The sequence below is a fragment of the Dermochelys coriacea genome, chromosome 5 (assembly GCF_009764565.3).
Source record: "Dermochelys coriacea isolate rDerCor1 chromosome 5, rDerCor1.pri.v4, whole genome shotgun sequence".
NCBI lineage: Eukaryota > Metazoa > Chordata > Testudines > Dermochelyidae > Dermochelys > Dermochelys coriacea.
Genome location: NC_050072.1, coordinates 122,024,779 through 122,041,437, shown reverse-complemented (window position 1 = coordinate 122,041,437; position 16,659 = coordinate 122,024,779). Strand labels below are relative to the sequence as shown.

Here is a 16,659-nt window from a genome sequence, read left to right as displayed (position 1 = left end):
GTCCCACCTGAGAGGAATTATGTAATTCCCTTACAAAAGGAGTAGGAAATTGCAGTGAAGTAGGGAAACCCAGGAAATTAGAGTTGTCTGTAGACATTGTAGGGAGCAAGAAGGCTTCAGCAGGGCCCTCAGTCAGTAGGGGAAAAAGCTTAAGGAGCAGGAGAGAGTGATGACAGTTCTCCAGGCAGGGAGGCCTAAGAGCCACCCTGTGCAAGCAGGGGTGAAACTGGAAAGGCCTGGGGAGAAGGACAAACTAAAGGCAGAAGATGCTGGGAAGCTGAAAGACAGTCCCTCAAGGAGGTGGGGCTGTGCCCATCTGAAATTGGGATGAAGACTCTGAGACCTGGTCTACACTGGGGGGGTGGGGGGAAAATCGATCTAAGTTACACTTTTTTGTACATAAAATTATGAGTTTGAATTCCTATGTCTCATGTTCTTCCACAGCTATAAGAAAGTGCTGTATTTCCTTTTTAAAACTGCAAATTACTCTTTTTTTCCCACTGAGATAAATTTCAAATTTCTAGCCCTACAGGACCACGATACACCCAGCTCTGAGGCAGTTATTTTTATGGACTAAAAAGTCAACAGTGGCCCAGGACTCAATCTTCTGTGACCTGGCTTGTGGGGGCAAAGGGGAGAGTACTTTCAGAGAAAATTACACATTTTGGGGAGAAGGAGGAAATATTTCTAGGGCAGGTTAATTTAAAACAAAGTGGTGGTTCTTTGAAATATTAGAATTAGTAGAGGGATGGATCACAGCAGAGTGGAAACGAGATGGTCCAAAGTACATGATAAACTGCAGACCCTTGTGATGATTATGAAAATAAGTTCCTGATATAATAGTAGATGGAGAAGTTACTGTGGATACCATATCTATGAGGGGCATGAGGCTCGCAGTATTGACAGAGCAGACACAAGAGCAACAGACACAGAAGGCATCTGAAGAGGCAGCTTCTTTTGTTGAAGCTAAAATTACTCAATTGCTAATACTACTGTAAAAAGAATGCACATGCACGCTGTATGATAAAGAGTCTGGAGCACACTGTTCTAGTATAAGCCTCATGGCTTACTGTCAGTGCCACGTTAATGTCATGAACATACAAACAGCACTACTATTACAATACTTAGTGATTTTAAAATGCCATGTTGATTTCCATGCCAATAACCACACAGACAGGTTTTCCCAGTTATGTAGCACAAGAAATATTTTATACAATAGATTTGAACTGCTCCTGCTTGGGAAAGCTTGTCATTTTCAGAATGTGGTAATTTGTTTAAATTTTTTATTGAAAATATGGCATAAAAACACTCTGGCCGTATGAAAATAAAATATAAGAACAGGCTTGTTAAAGACTAGCTATTGAAAGAGAAGAGTAGACAATTGGGGTGATTAGGCAATATTTACATTTTTAAAAGTATTTTGGATCAGGTTTTGTGCATTTTAGAATGTTAATAAGATTTAAAAAAACAAACAGTCACATTTATAGAAAAGACTGCCAGTAGAAACTTAATTGGATTTGAACATGCTTTCTGTAAAATATGAAACAGACACTTTTACCCACTAGACGACAACTATGAGAACTGACATCTATTAAGTTAGCCATAGTAGGGCTACCCATTGCCTTTGACTGCAATAAATGAAAGAAAGACTGAAAGAAAGACTGAGATTTACGGGGAGGGGGGGGGTTGCTAACTGTAAAAAGCTATGAAGTTCTATGTCTAAAACTTTAAGCTCTTTGAGACCAGCGTGGTGTTTTTCTTAAGTTTGAGAACATGGCTGCTGCATTTTGGGCGCTACCACAAGAATATCTAGCTATATATCAATCAAATTTAGGTGCTAACTTTTCCTTGTGATATATAGTGGTGAACTGCTGTTATAAGGGTAAAAGTTAACAAACTTCTTTAAGCTTGCTTGCTATTTTTTTTTTTTAATTAGTACTCTCACAAAGCTATCATTCTTCTCTCTTTAGATAGGATACCTAAAGTAAGTATTTACCTTCTTCTACCTTCCTCAACTCTCAGTGTCTGTATCAAGGGCTGTACCAAGTTTGCTCTCCTTCCGTAATGGAGTATTTCCTAGGTGCCTATTGTGGATTATTATTATCTGGGAATAAAAAAAAAATGACTTAATTCCAAGGACATTGTGTGCACATATTACTGTAATTCTCTGCAAATTTTGGAATTAAGCATTTACTTCAGTGGTTACTAGTTTTCTTTTTATGGATTAGATACTTTCCTCGGTGTGAAGTGAGTGCTTTGGAAGAACAGCTTGGCTTTTCATCATTTTTCCACATCAACAAATAGTCTTCCCCTCCGCCAAAGGTAATTCTGTCATTTTTCTTTTCTCCCGAACCAATATACAGTATTTTACTAATACCTGTATAATCAGTCTCTAAAGCATTATGTTGAAATAGATGTCACAGGTCTTTGACAAGTCTATACCACATCTACAAATTCTCCTGGACATCTTTCAGAGTAGCAGCCGTGTTAGTCTGTATTCGCAAAAAGAAAAGGAGTACTTGTGGCACCTTAGAGACTAACAAATTTATTTGAGCATAAGCTTTCGTGAGCTACAGCTCACTTCATCAGATGCATTTGGTGGAAAAAACAGAGGGGAGATTTATATACACACACATATATACACATGAAACATTGTTTCATGTTCTCTGTGTGTGTATATATAAATCTCCCCTCTGTTTTTTCCACGAAATGCATCCGATGAAGTGAGCTGTAGCTCACGAAAGCTTATGCTCTAATAAATTTGTTAGTTTCTAAGGTGCCACAAGTACTCCTTTTCTTCCTGGACATCTTATTCACAAAGCCAAATACTTGGCATGATTCTCCATATTAAAAAAAGCCACAGTCCAAAATTTAATATACTGTTTGCTCTGTATACCGGGCAGCACACATGGTGAATTTCATTTCTTTTTGCTGACTGCTCAACAACAAAAACCCAAGCCCTCAAATCTCAGTTTCACAGTGTCTGAAAGCGTCTAGTTTTTAAGTGCCATTTTCTAGTTTTCACACTTTTCTAGTTTTTAAGTGCCATTTTTTGTGTAAGTCACACTGTCGATCCCATGAAGTGGCAATTTACTGCAGCAACATTGGCTGCCAACAGGTGTCCAGTAAACCCATCCTCCCAATACTATTCATTGCTTTTGGGGAGGGGCAAGGGGGAAAGAGGGTGTCAAATAACTCCTGCCAAGCTGCAGCAGTGGCCTGACCTGTTTGAGGTTATCTGAATTTCAGTCACAGAATGAGTACAAAATGTCCGAGTCAATCAGATGACCACAGAATTGAATCTGAGGACATTTGCTGTTTCCCACAGCATCTTTGCACATAAAGCAACTATTCCGTAATTTGTTTTCTAATTTCACATGAGCAGACAGTGTTTCAAACAAGCATGTTATCCCTTTCTCAATGGGAAACTTAGTTCAGAAAGAAAAAACAAGGGATGGGAAAGACTTTTTTTTAAGCCATCCAAGAAAAAAAACAGATCTTCTGTAATTGTTTTTTTTCCTCCAACTTAAGCAAACTCATTCTTCATCACTTTAGCATCAGTTCTCATGATAAGAAGTTTTTGACAAGTACAGTTCAAAAACAGTTGGAATAATGGAAAACAATCGTCTCATGAAGCTTGCATAGTGTACCTATCACTTTATATTCATTTGCACTGAGTACTGAAATTCCTCTTGGTTTGTTATGTGATTTTCTGATTAAGAGCCAGAAGATTTAAAACTTTTAGATGCCTGAAACACTACTATTGGGCATGTTATTGTAATGACATCTGCAACATTTATCCTAACCCCTGCCTTAGCCCATGGAAGGAACCACTACTCATCTTGCTGACTCTAAAGTAACTTTCCTTTTCTGAGAGTGAAAAAGGACAAATGCTTTTATGGGCAGATGCCTGGGTAATAAAATACCACTGTCCAGCCCAAGACGCAATGAATTATCTCTTTCTAAACGTTACTCAAGCCATCCCAACAAAAAAAGTCTAGAATTAACATCCCCATTTTTAAGTCCAACAGAACATGCCTTTCCATAAAAATGGAAAAAATTGTTGGAGCAAATGTTAGCCATAGCACAATGGCTGCTAGGTCTTTCAGCTGAAGTAGTAACCCACATGCCCTTAATAATGATACTTTTTAAATGTTTGAGAATTTTCATTACAGAATTATACTATTCCTTCAGAAATTACCCAAATACAGATGGTTGTATCATGCTTGGCAAATAATCTTTAAAGAACAGTTACAAGCATCTGTCAACTAACGTCAAGATATCAGTAACACTACTAGCATAAGGTCTGGAAGTTCTAGGGTTAGGGTTAGGGCAGGTCCACACAGAAGATAACAGCTTTACCAGTTACTCTGTAGCTCACACGCTTGAGGACTCTGCCATGCAGTTAAAGATTCCAGCCTCACTAATGAAACATGTGGGGAGTCAATATGGTTCCATGTGATGGAATTTATTTTCAATCGCTAAGGTATCCAACAACAAAGAGAAGTATTTCCAGAGTTACATGTGTAGTACTTTTAACATGCCTCACTCATAAAATGCACTATGTTACCGGGCCGGGGAATAAAGAGCACTGAATTGGGAATGCACATTAAATACCATACAGGGTGGACAAAAATAAATGATTTAGAAAAATTTAAATTGGATTTTCAATAAAATGCTTTTTGAGGGAAAAAAGCAATTTAAAGATAGTTTTAATTAAGATACATTATAGCTCAAAGATATCGAATGATGGGATAGGGATTATAAATTCTAATTCTATAGCATGAGAGCATGTAGTCATGTAATGTTTAAGAAAAGTTTTGTAAATGAGTTCCAATAGTTCATTGATTAGGGACCCAATCTTATGGGGTTCCAGGGGCTTCTTATAGATTTAGGTTAATCTTTTTATCTACCCAATGGGACTCAGTGCTCAGACTAGAAGATACCATCAGAGATGCTTAGTTTTGCAGTTCTCAAACTATGGATTTGTGTCTTCAGAGATAATATCCTTGTTAACAGCAAAAATGTTGAAAGAAAGAAAGGAGGTGAGAAATAACAGACCTTAACCCTATTGTCCCTCTGCAAATTTGTGTACACAGAGTCAATCCCTTACCTCTTTCTAAAAGTGTAAAGTTTCAAAAAGTTCAGTGAATAAAAGATTGTTGGGGCAGAATAGACCTCGACAAGGAGAAGTCTTGAGATAAATGTGAGAAGGCAGTAGAAACAAAAGCGAAACTGTTTGAGCAGCATATTCCAGAAGTCTTGAGGTCTTTCTGAATGTAGCCTTTATTAAGATTTACCATTCCATTCTCTCACTAGAAGGAAAAACCTATAATGGCAGCAGGCCTTAAAAGAGACCCAGTTTGAGAATAAGAACCATTCAAGAAATATGTTTGCTGATGATGTTTTAAAGAAAGTCACACCAGTTAACTGGTGGAAGTCACTTAAGCACTTGGATTCAGAGACTATTGAAGTGATAATGCATCCGATGAAGTGAGCTGTAGCTCACGAAAGCTTATGCTCTAATAAATTTGTTAGTCTCTAAGGTGCCACAAGTACTCCTTTTCTTTTTGCGAATACAGACTAACACAGCTGCTACTCTGAAACCTATTGAAGTGATAATCTCACTTTTAACAGCAGTAACTTCTTCTGCTGGTGTAGAAAGACTATTTCACTCCAAATTGAGAAATAGTTTGGGACCTGAAAAAGCAGGAAAGCTTGTTTTTCTTTTCCAGATTATAAACAAGCAGGAAAATGAAGGTGAAGACAACTGAGTTAGCTGCAGAAGCCAATATTTTAAGTTTCTCATGTTGATCTGGCTGACATAGTAGATTTGATTTTTGTTTTGTTTTTTAAATATTTCATTCATTTTATTTTAGTTAAACAATAGGAACAAAAACAAACCTGATTTTAAAAAACTTGAATGTTTAAATTCAAACAGTCATATGCTTGTTTTGTTAAAATATTATGTTTGCTTTGAAAAAAAAACCAGAATACATAACGTTGTTGTTTTAGTTAAAACAATTTAAATGTCTGTCTGGTGACATTCTCCTCCTAACACAGCATGGCAAGAAAATCCTCCAAATATTAATGATGATTAACCTGTTGAATCGGAGATAGTTCACCTCCCAATGACTTCATAAATATCTGCTTCAATTACCTTTGGTAAATGAAATAACCAAACGATCGTTCATTTCCTGATATAGCTATAAAACTAATCTGAAAAGTTTTCCAAATAAATCACATAAAAAAATTTATAGTGTGTACCTTCTAAAAAAATGAAACCTACATCTGAGTTGTGAAGAATACGTATTAAGGTTATAACAACCAACAAGAATGCAGAAATCCAGGTAGATTTATGTAGAAATCCATGATTAAATCGAGTCTTCCTGACTAGTGATTTAAACTACGATTTAAATCAAATCCACCCTGATAACATAGCTTGAAATTAACTTCGGATTTTGCTTAAGGATGGCTTTTCTGTAGAATCCCTTGCTTAACTGCAATAGCGGCTTTTCACAGCAAAAGTGGGGATATAAGAAGACTTCTTTGTAAAGAATTCAGAATTTCACCAGTGAACTGATTATTCAAAATAGTTCTGCGCTTGAGAATGTAGACGGCTACTAATTCTAAATTTCAATATCCCACATTAACTCTGCTTTAATAATCTACGCATGCGACTGTTTTATAGTAACGTGACCAATGGTCTTTATATCTAATTGTATTTGAAGTCCATTGGATTCAACCAGGATTCAAAATACAGTAATTAATCGCTCAGTACACTTAGTAGCTTCACTACAAAGGGTTTGTTTAGTTGGTTGGTTTTCATTGAGAGGGGGAAGGGAAGAAGAGGTTGGCAACATTTGCATCAATGCCTTATGTAGTGGCACTAGTGCTAATAATGATAATCTAGCTTTGCTTCCCAAGCAGAGAAAGACTATTTGCAATGATATACTAACACCACCAGCTATTTCCTTTTAAACTTTACTAATTTTCATTTTGCTATAACATGCTTTCCAACAAATTCTGTTGGCATAGCAATGCTGCGTCATGCCACTTTGAAAGTCTACCATGCTCTTTTTCTTATAGCAATTTCTAGATTCCAGGAAGCTCCTTAAGGAAGACTTAAGTGTTTAGAACATATCACTTTTACTCCAGCACCAATGAGTAGTGGCAGCTATGTCAGCGGGAGAAGCTCTTTCGCTGACATAGCACCGTCCACACCAACGCTTAGGCCCATGTAACTTACGTTAGGGGGGTGGCTTATTCACATCCCTGAGCGACAAACTTACATCGACTTAAGCTCTAGTGCGTACACAGAGTTAGATACAGTGGGACAAATCCTGTTTCCACTGAAATCCGGGGCAAAAACTCCTACAGAAGTCAATGGGAGCAGGATTTGGCCCTAAATGTATTTCCATTATATTTTAATATTGCATGGTAGCCTGGTGAACTAATAAACCAGGTTTCATACCTATACTAATTAGTCTAAGAGTAGGAAAACTATTTCAATCAAATTTCAGTGGTAGGGAAATCTTCCCCTTTAAGTTATTTTAGGTATACACAACAACAGTAGTCACAGTTTCTACGGCCATGTCATAAATATAAAGGGAAGGGTAAACACCTTTAAAATCCCTCCTGGCCAGAGGAAAAACCCATTCACCTGTAAAGGGTTAAGAAGTTAGGATAACCTCGCTGGCACCTGACAAGAATGACCTATGAGGAGACAAGATACTTTCAAAGCTGGAGTGGGGGAGAAACAAAGGCTGTGTGTGAGTGTGAGAGTGATGCTTTTGCCAGGAACAGAAAGGAATGGAGGCTTAGAACTTAGTAAGTAATCTAGCTAGATATGCGTTAGATTCTGTTTGTTTAAATGGCTGAGAAAATAAGCAGTGCTGAATGGAATGGATATTCCTGTTTTTGTGTCTTTTTGTAACTTAAGGCTTTCCTTAGAGGGATTCTCTATGTTTTGAATCTAATTACCCTGTTAGGTATTTACTATCCAGATTTTACAGAGGTGATTCTTTTACTTTTTCTTCTATTAAAATTCTTCTTCTAAGAACCTGATTGCTTTTTCATTGTTCTTAAGATCCAAGGGTTTGGGTCTGTGTTCACCTATGCAAATTGGTGAGGATTTTTATCAAGCCTTCCACAGGAAAGTAGGGTTTGGAGAGGATTTTGGGGGGAAAGACGTTTCCAAGCGGGCTCTTTCCCAGTTATCTATCTATTCATCTATCAGATGCTTAGATGTGGCAGCAAAAAAGTCCAAGGGAAAAAGGAAAATAGTTTGTACCTTGGGGAAGTTTTAACCTAAGCTGGTAAAAATAAGCTTAGGAGGTTTTCATGCAGGTCCCCACATCTTTACCCTAGAGTTCAGAGTGGGGAAGGAACCTTGACAGGCCACAATACTGTTTTCTCTGAGCACCTTATAAACATTATTGAATTTATTTTTGCAACACCTCTATTTAGTATCAGTCTCATTTTATAGAGGGGAAATTGAGGCGCAGATATTAAATGACTTGCCCAAGATCACACAAGGAGTCTGTAGAAGGGCTGGGAACTGAATGCAAGTCTTAAAGACCTGGTCCAGTGCCTTAACCATAAGTCTATCCTTCCTACCTTGTTTTCACCTCTCTCAAAATTTCTGCAGCAAAGCGCTGAAGATTGCAAGAAAATACTACAGGTGACAACATCTATAGTAAAGGCTGCCTGACACTTTAAAAAACCCTGCTTTCAGTTACATATAACTGCCGAAAAACTCAGTCTGAGGCAAACAAGCATGGAAAATTTGAGCCTAAATTTGGAAAAAATTCCGCTGTATCCAAGAATGAGGTTAGAGAAGGATACACTGTTTCAGTCCTTAAAGACAAAATCCAAAAATTTCCCTGAAACACTCAATTGCCTTCCTATTTTGAAGCAAGGGCCTGAAATTTGGCAGGGGGGCACCTGCGTGACAGATGAGCCTTTTCCCTTCCCCAAGAAAATCTGTCCAGATTTCAAATTATAAAACCTTGGGGGGGAAAAAAATCTCATCTTACACATGCTTCAGAGAGACTTTGGATCTGGCAGTGAAATTATCCAAAGATTCCATCTCCTTTGAGAATGTTCCACCCCCTCACAGCTTCTATCTGCAACCAACTTGCACATGCACCATCCATACAGAGCAACAGAGCGTGCTCCATCCCAGAGTAGGAGAGGATGAGTTGGATTTTCCCTGCCAGCTGCTGTGGCACCAGAATTGAGATGAAAGACTGCCTCTCCTGTGCTGCCAATGCTTTCCTTGCTGGTGCCCAGGCAACATGGAGAAGGAATAAGTGGCTTGACTCGGATTCAGAAGGGTGAGGGGGAAGAGATGCAAGGCAGGGAGGGGAGAGGGTCAAGAACAGATCAAGATGAGAAGGGGCAGGAGCTGGGGCAGTCAAGAACAGGCGCATGAATCAGACAGGAGTGGGGGAAGCTAGGAACTGAAGGGCTGTGACCACTACACATCACTCCCCTACATAATCTGGAATCAAAACCATTCTTGAATTTCAACATTCCTTTGGTGTCTACCAAATTGCTGTGAAAGCCAAAGGCAAAGCATGTGTCTCCAGCTCCCTCTAGAGGCAGGTCCACACAGAAGATAACAGCTTTACCAGTTACTTTCTGTAACTCACATGCTTGAGGACTCTGCCATGCAGTTAAAGATTCCAGCCTCACTAATAAAACATGTGGGGAGTCAATATGGTTCCATGTGATGGAATTTATTTTCAATTTTTAAGCTTTTACATTAAATAAAACACTACTTTAAAAAGAACATTAAGGTTGTAAAGTCAAGCACTCAAAAGTTTGGAAGAACCCATGAAACCTTAAATTTGGCCCCTTACATATATGCATGATGCAGTCTTTAGTTACATGATCACATACTATTTTTTTCCAAAAGGATCCCTAACTTACTCAATGCACCGGCTGGACAGCTACTCAATTACATACACAGACATGCAGTTGCAGGGGCTCATGAATTATTTACTGCACTACATTGAAACCCTGCACTGAACATAGAATTATTATTCATTGCCTTATAGTGCTCTTATTGTAGGGCCTCAGTTCTTTACAAAGATTAATACATTTATCTTCACATCGCTGTGAGGTGAGAAGGTATTGTTATCCCTATTTCCCACATGGGGAACTGAGACACAGTTTAAAGCCAAAAGTGCCAATTTATTTTGGGTGCCCAATTTTAGAAGACTAGGACCCAATTTTTCAGAATATGTAGCATATTATGGCACTATGTATGTTCAGATCAGAGCTCCTACTGCACTCAGTTGCAGGAGCACTGAGAACTCAAAACTGCAAATGCAGGTCTCTCAAGTTGGGTATACAAAAAATGAGCGGCCATTGTGAACATTTTCATTTAAGTGATTTGCCCAGCACCACACAGGTACTCTGACTCAGGCAAGGATAAAATCCAATTCTCCAGGGTGGCATTCTATTTCCTTACCCACAAGACCATTCAATCTCTTCCTGCAATCCCCTGCCTCATTCACCACACATCTTCCAACTTCCTCAGCAAACGAGGCAGGCGTCTTACCGACAACAGTGACAGAAGGAATGAATTTTAAAAAAATAGTATATCATGTAATTAAAGACTATCATCATGCAAATACACAGAGACAAAGGGGGGCAAATTAAGGATACACAGGCAATCTTAATTCAAGCATTTCTTAACTATATGTTTATAAATAAATAAATCTATATTAAAAGAACATTTATGCATACACAATTTCAATCATGATCAATCTAAGTAATTAGCACTAAAATAGTACAACTATAAATCCAGTGTTACTCAGACTGACATTTTTCATTGTTACATCATACACACTGCAGAATCTAACATCTCCTTTGCTATGCATTCATTTTCTGTTAAATATGTCCACCTTATCTACACATAGCAACACACAGCTTCATAATTTAAAAAGTTATTTCAAAAGCAACATGTTTTAGGCTCTCAAATTAACATATTTAGGTAGTCTAGCATGGTAGACCACAATCCTGCTATTGGATCAGTAGATGGACCCCTGCCTGTATGTGCAGTCCTTACTGACTTCAAATAGTCTCCAGGTAGGCACAAGGGATTCATGGCAGATAACTCTGCATGGGGCTTGACTGAAATGGCTCACATCTTTAAACCTGCCTAAAAATAATACATGCAGACTATATTCAACCCTTGGGTGCCAAACCTTGGGAGTCTTCCTGAGGAATGGGCTTACCTCAATGGTCCTAGCCAACCATTATTATTTTATAATCACATGTATTAAGTAGTTTTATAAAAAATGGCCATTTGCCATGACAACAGCAGTGGCTACTTAAGATTTTTTATCTTTGATGGTTTATTTAATTTCAAGAGCTATAAGGCCACAGTGTGACCCAATTGATTTAAAAAAAAAAAAAAGCCACTCAAATTTGAGAAAATTGTGCTAGTTTCACTTCACCAAATATTGAGTATTAGAACTATTCCCTGATTCAAATCCTGTATGCCAAAATTCATCTCTCTCTCTCTCACACACACACACACACACACACACACGTACGTTTATGAAGAAGCCACATCAAAAACCCCTGTAATGGAAACCTGCTGACAGGACTTTTACACAGGCAATTCCTGAAGGCACTAGGAGAAGAGGCCCCAATTCAGCAAGGTACTTAAGCATGTATGCAACTTTAAGCATGGGAATGGGAGTATTCACATGCTGGAACTTAGGCATGTACTTAAGCATCTTGTTGAATCAGAGTGAAAGACTGTCTAATTGACTACAACTACAGAATTACAGGATGAAGTGCTGTTGTGGGTTGGTTGGTGGTTGTTGTTGTTTTGGAAGGGGGAAAGAGGAGAGAAACAGTCAAGTGCTTCAATCAAAGATACATTTAAACAGAAATTTAACTCTGTCCAAACAAGACTATGAGCATTCCCCAACCTCCCAGGTTCAATTTAAGTAACTTTCAGTTCAACAGACTGAAACCATTTGGTGTTTGATGTTTAAGGCTGCAATCCTACAATCCCTTACTTTCAGAACTCTCACTGACTTTGATGGGAGTCTTGCAGGAAAGTATCTGGCTCCTGCAGGAACTTCAGAGAACAGCCACACCATTTCTGTACAGTTAACTTTCAAGGAAGAAAGGTATGGTATCTTGAGTGAATATGGAAGCTAAAGGCAATTGAATTATAATAAAATTATTAATGCTCATATGTGCGTTTTCATAATTCAGTCAGCCACAAATTCCAGAAATGAAATCCTGGCCACACTACAGTCAATGGGAATTTTGCCATCGATTTCACCAAGGCCAGGATTTTACCCCAGACAACTAACTGTGGTATGGCTGGGGGAACAGTAAGATAGGAGTCCTTGATGACACAAACATCACAAAACATGAAACAAAAACAAGAAAAGAACACTTGCATCATTTACTACCATCAGAACCTTTGATACTCTTACAGTATATTTTACAACAGCTATAGGAAAACCTAACTGCAGTAACCAAAACATTGCTGCAGTCATTATAAAGTAAATTTGGACTTATTTGAACAATACTGATTGCATTCAAAAGGAACCAATCTCTTAATTTTCTCTCCCGTTTTACACACACACACACACACACACCAATTCCTGCACAAAGCCCAAGCAAAAATGCTTGGTCAATCATAACAATAAATAATAAATAATAAGAATAAGAATAGCCACTCTCAGGTCTGTAATCGAGTTACCAGAGAGATTGAAGATGTGATGGAACCACACAACAGAACCACTAACCCGGAACCTATCCTTGCAACAAAGTCCATTGCCAACTCTGTCCACATATCTATTCAGGGGACACCATCATAGGGCCTAATCACATCAGCCACACTATCAGAGGCTCGTTCACCTGCACATCTACCAACGTGATAGATGCCATCATGTGCCAGCAATGCCCCTCTGCCATGTACATTGGCCAAACTGGACAGTCTCTACGTAAAAGAATGAATGGACACAAATCAGACGTCAAGAATTATAACATTCAAAAACCAGTCGGAGAACACTTCAATCTCTCTGGTCACTTGATTACAGACCTGAGAGTGGCAATACTTTAACAAAAAAACTTCAAAAACAGACTCCAAGGAGAGACTGCTGAATTGGAATTAATTTGCAAACTGGATACAATTAACTTAGGCTTGAATAGAGACTGGGAGTGGATGGGTCATTACACAAAGTAAAACTATTTCCCCATGTTCCTCAGACGTCCTTGTCAACTGCTGGAAAATGGCCCACCTTGATTATCACCACAAAAGATTTTCTTCCTTCCCCCCACCCTCCCTACCTGCTGGTAATAGCTCATCTTCAGTGATCACTCTCCTTACAGTGTGTATGGTAACACCCATTGTTTCATGTTCTCTGTGTGTGTATATAAATCTCCCCACTGTATTTTCCACTTAATGCATCCAATGAAGTGAGCTGTAGCTCACGAAAGCTTATGCTCAAATAAATTTGTTAGTCTCTAAGGTGCCACAAGTACTCCTTTTCTTTTTGCGAATACAGACTAACACGGCTGCTACTCTGAAACCTGAGCTGTTTGCATCCTTCTAAAGGATGCTCAACATAACATTTTATGACTGCTGTCCCCAAGAGACCCACACAAGAAACCTAAGGTCCCTGCCACAAGGCTATGCCACCAAGCAAAAATTTTAAATGCAACAACAACAACAGAGAATGAAAAATCACATACCTATCACTGTAAGGTCAGTACATAAAAAAGGAAAGTATGGTGGTGAAGGCCAGGAGTCACAGGGAATAGAGCCCCAAACAAAGGGGAAACTCACATATTTAACAATTGAGGTGTGTTAGGGCAAGAAGAGGCAGGCTCATGGGTGTATGTGTGTGGGTGGGTGAGTGTGTATTCTGGGGGTGCAGGCTAAAGTGTGTGTAAACAATGAAGGCAGACTCACTGGTGTGTGTATATGTTATGAAAGGGCAGGTGTAGCAGCAGGGTTACTTGCATGTGTTAGGTGTCAATCGGCAGACAGCTGGGGGGGTGGGGAGAGCAAGTAGAGGGGGCAGTCAGGTTCAAGGGAGTCCAGGTGTCAGGAGGGGGCAGGCTGGGGGTGGTACAGCTTCAGGGATCAAAGTCGCATGTGCACGGAGGGGGGACCAGCTTATGGGTTGGAGTGGGGGGCTAGGTGGGAAGGCAGGTCCGACTTGTGAGGATCCAAGCGTCAGGAGGCCACCTTTGGGGTCCATGTTGTGTAGGCTAAGTGGGGAGGGGAGCAGGGGCCGGCTCCAGGGAGCCAGGTGTCGGGCGGGGGGGCTAGGTGGGGGGGCGGGCCCGGCTCCGGGGAGCCAGGTGTCGGGCGGGGGGGCTAGGTGGGGGGGCGGGCCCGGCTCCGGGGAGCCAGGTGTCGGGCGGGGGGGGGCTAGGTGGGGGGGGCGGGCCCGGCTCCGGGGAGCCAGGTGTCGGGCGGGGGGGGGGCTAGGTGGGGGGGGGGCGGGCCCGGCTCCGGGGAGCCAGGTGTCGGGCGGGGGGGGCTAGGTGGGGGGGGCGGGCCCGGCTCCGGGGAGCCAGGTGTCGGGCGGGGGGGGGCTAGGGTGGGGGGGGCGGGCCCGGCTCCGGGGAGCCAGGTGTCGGGCGGGGGGGGGCGAGGTGGGGGGGGCGGGCCCGGCTCCGGGGAGCCAGGTGTCGGGCGGGGGGGGGGCTAGGTGGGGGGGGGCGGGCCCGGCTCCGGGGAGCCAGGTGTCGGGCGGGGGGGGGGCTAGGTGGGGGGGGCGGGCCCGGCTCCGGGGAGCCAGGTGTCGGGCGGGGGGGGGGGGCTAGGTGGGGGGGCGGGCCCGGCTCCGGGGAGCCAGGTGTCGGGCGGGGGGGGGCTAGGTGGGGGGGGGGCGGGCCCGGCTCCGGGGAGCCAGGTGTCGGGCGGGGGGGCTAGGTGGGGGGGCGGGGCGGAGGGCAGAACGGTTCCCCCCGTACCAGGGAAGGGAGGCTGCCCAGGCGATAGGCAAATGAAGCTCCCCAGAGGGAGGTGAATCATCCAGCAATCCCGCCGCCCTTTCGCTACCGGGCCGGGGAGCGGGGAGGGAGCTGCGGCCAGTCCCCCCTCAGCTCCCAGGGGCAGGCGGTCGGGCCAAGCCCCCCTCGCTGCTGGGCGGCGCCGCCCCGGGGGAAGCGGGGAGGACCCCGGCCCAGCCCCGCGGCCGCACTTACGTGTAGATGATGGACATGAAATGCATGAGCCACAGCACGACGAAGAGGATGAGCCCGAAGATGGCGAGTCCGTCCAAGGCCAGGGCCAGGAGCGCCATCCCCCCCCCCGGGGCCGCGCACGCCGCGAGTGGCGCTGGCCGGGCCGCTCCGACCTCCGCCGGCGGCTCTCCCCGCAGTCCCCTCCTCGGTCCGCGCCTGCCTGACAGGCCGCGCCGCGCCCCACCCGGCCGCTGCTCGCGCACTAAGCGAAACGGCTCGCCGCACGCGGGCACCCTTCTGGCGCCCCGCCCCTCTGTCACCCGCCAAAGCCACGCCCCCGCTCACCGCCCCTCCCCCGCAGTGACGCCGTCCGCTGGGCAGCCCCGCCCCGCCCCTCTCTCTGTCTCTGGGCTGCCGCGAGGTGTCTGCTCTCAGGAGGGCGGGGCGGGAATGAGGGGGCAGGATTCCCGCGGGGGAGGGGGGAGTCACGGCGAGGGCAGCGGTGATGTCACGGCCCCGCGCGGGGCACTCGCTTGCGGAAGCTCCGCCCTGCTGGGGAGCCGGGGGGAGGGGGCAGAGGAAGGAGAGGAGGGGGAGCTGGGGAGGGAGCAGGAGCTGGGAGGGGATAGAGGAAGGGGGGTTGGGAGAGGGGAGCTGGGAAGGGAGGGGGACAGAGGAAGGAGGGGGAGCGGGGGGGAGGGTTGGGAGAGGGGAGTTGGGAGAGGAGGGGAGAGGAAGGAGAAGAGGGGGAACTGGGGAGGGAGGGTTGGGAGAGGGGAGCTGGGAGGGGATAGAGGAAGGGGATTGGGAGAGGGGGAGCTGGGAAGGGAGGGGGATAGAGGAAGGAGGGGGAGCGGGGGGGAGGGTTGGGAGGAGAGGGGACAGGAAAGAGAAGAGGGGGAACTGGGGAGGGAGGGTTGGGAGAGGGGGAGCTGGGAAGGGAGGGGGACAGAGGAAGGAGGGGGAGCGGGGGGGAGGGTTGGGAGAGGAGGGGACAGGAAGGAGAAGAGGGGGAACTGGGGAGGGAGGGTTGGGAGAGCTGGGAGGGGAGGGGATAGAGGAAGGGGGGTTGGGAGAGGGGAGCTGGGAGGAGAGGGGACAGGAAAGAGAAGAGGGGGAACTGGGGAGGGAGGGTTGGGAGAGGGGAGCTGGGAGGGGAGGGAACAGAGGAAGGAAGGTTGGGAGAGGGGGAGCTGGGAAGGGAGAGGGGACCGAGGAAGGAGAGGAGGGGGAGCTGGGGGGGAGGGTTGAGAGAGGAGGGGACAGAGGAAGGAGAGGAGGGGGAACTGTGGCGGGAGGGTTGGGAGAGGGGGAGCTGGGAAGGGAGGGGGAGCTGGGGGGAGGGTTGGAAGAGGGGAGTTGGGAGAGGAGGGGACAGGAAGGAGAAGAGGTGGAGGGAGGGGGAATTGGGGAGAGCAGGAGCTGGGAGGGGAGGGGATAGAGGAAGGGGGGTTGGGAGAGGGGAGCTGGGAGGGG

The 16,659-nt window shown here is 44.2% G+C and overlaps 1 protein-coding gene across 1 annotated transcript in view; it reads right to left on the bottom strand.

The window, feature by feature from the left end:
- UGCG (UDP-glucose ceramide glucosyltransferase) overlaps positions 1–15,496 on the bottom strand; it is a 38,629-nt gene extending 23,133 nt beyond the window's left edge. Inside the window, exon 1 of the mRNA XM_038402904.2 lies at positions 15,205–15,496. Within this exon, the coding sequence (XP_038258832.1) occupies positions 15,205–15,302 (98 nt within the window). The 5' untranslated portion in view covers positions 15,303–15,496. The remainder of the gene's footprint in view (positions 1–15,204) is intronic.
- Positions 15,497–16,659: the final 1,163 nt, after the last annotated feature.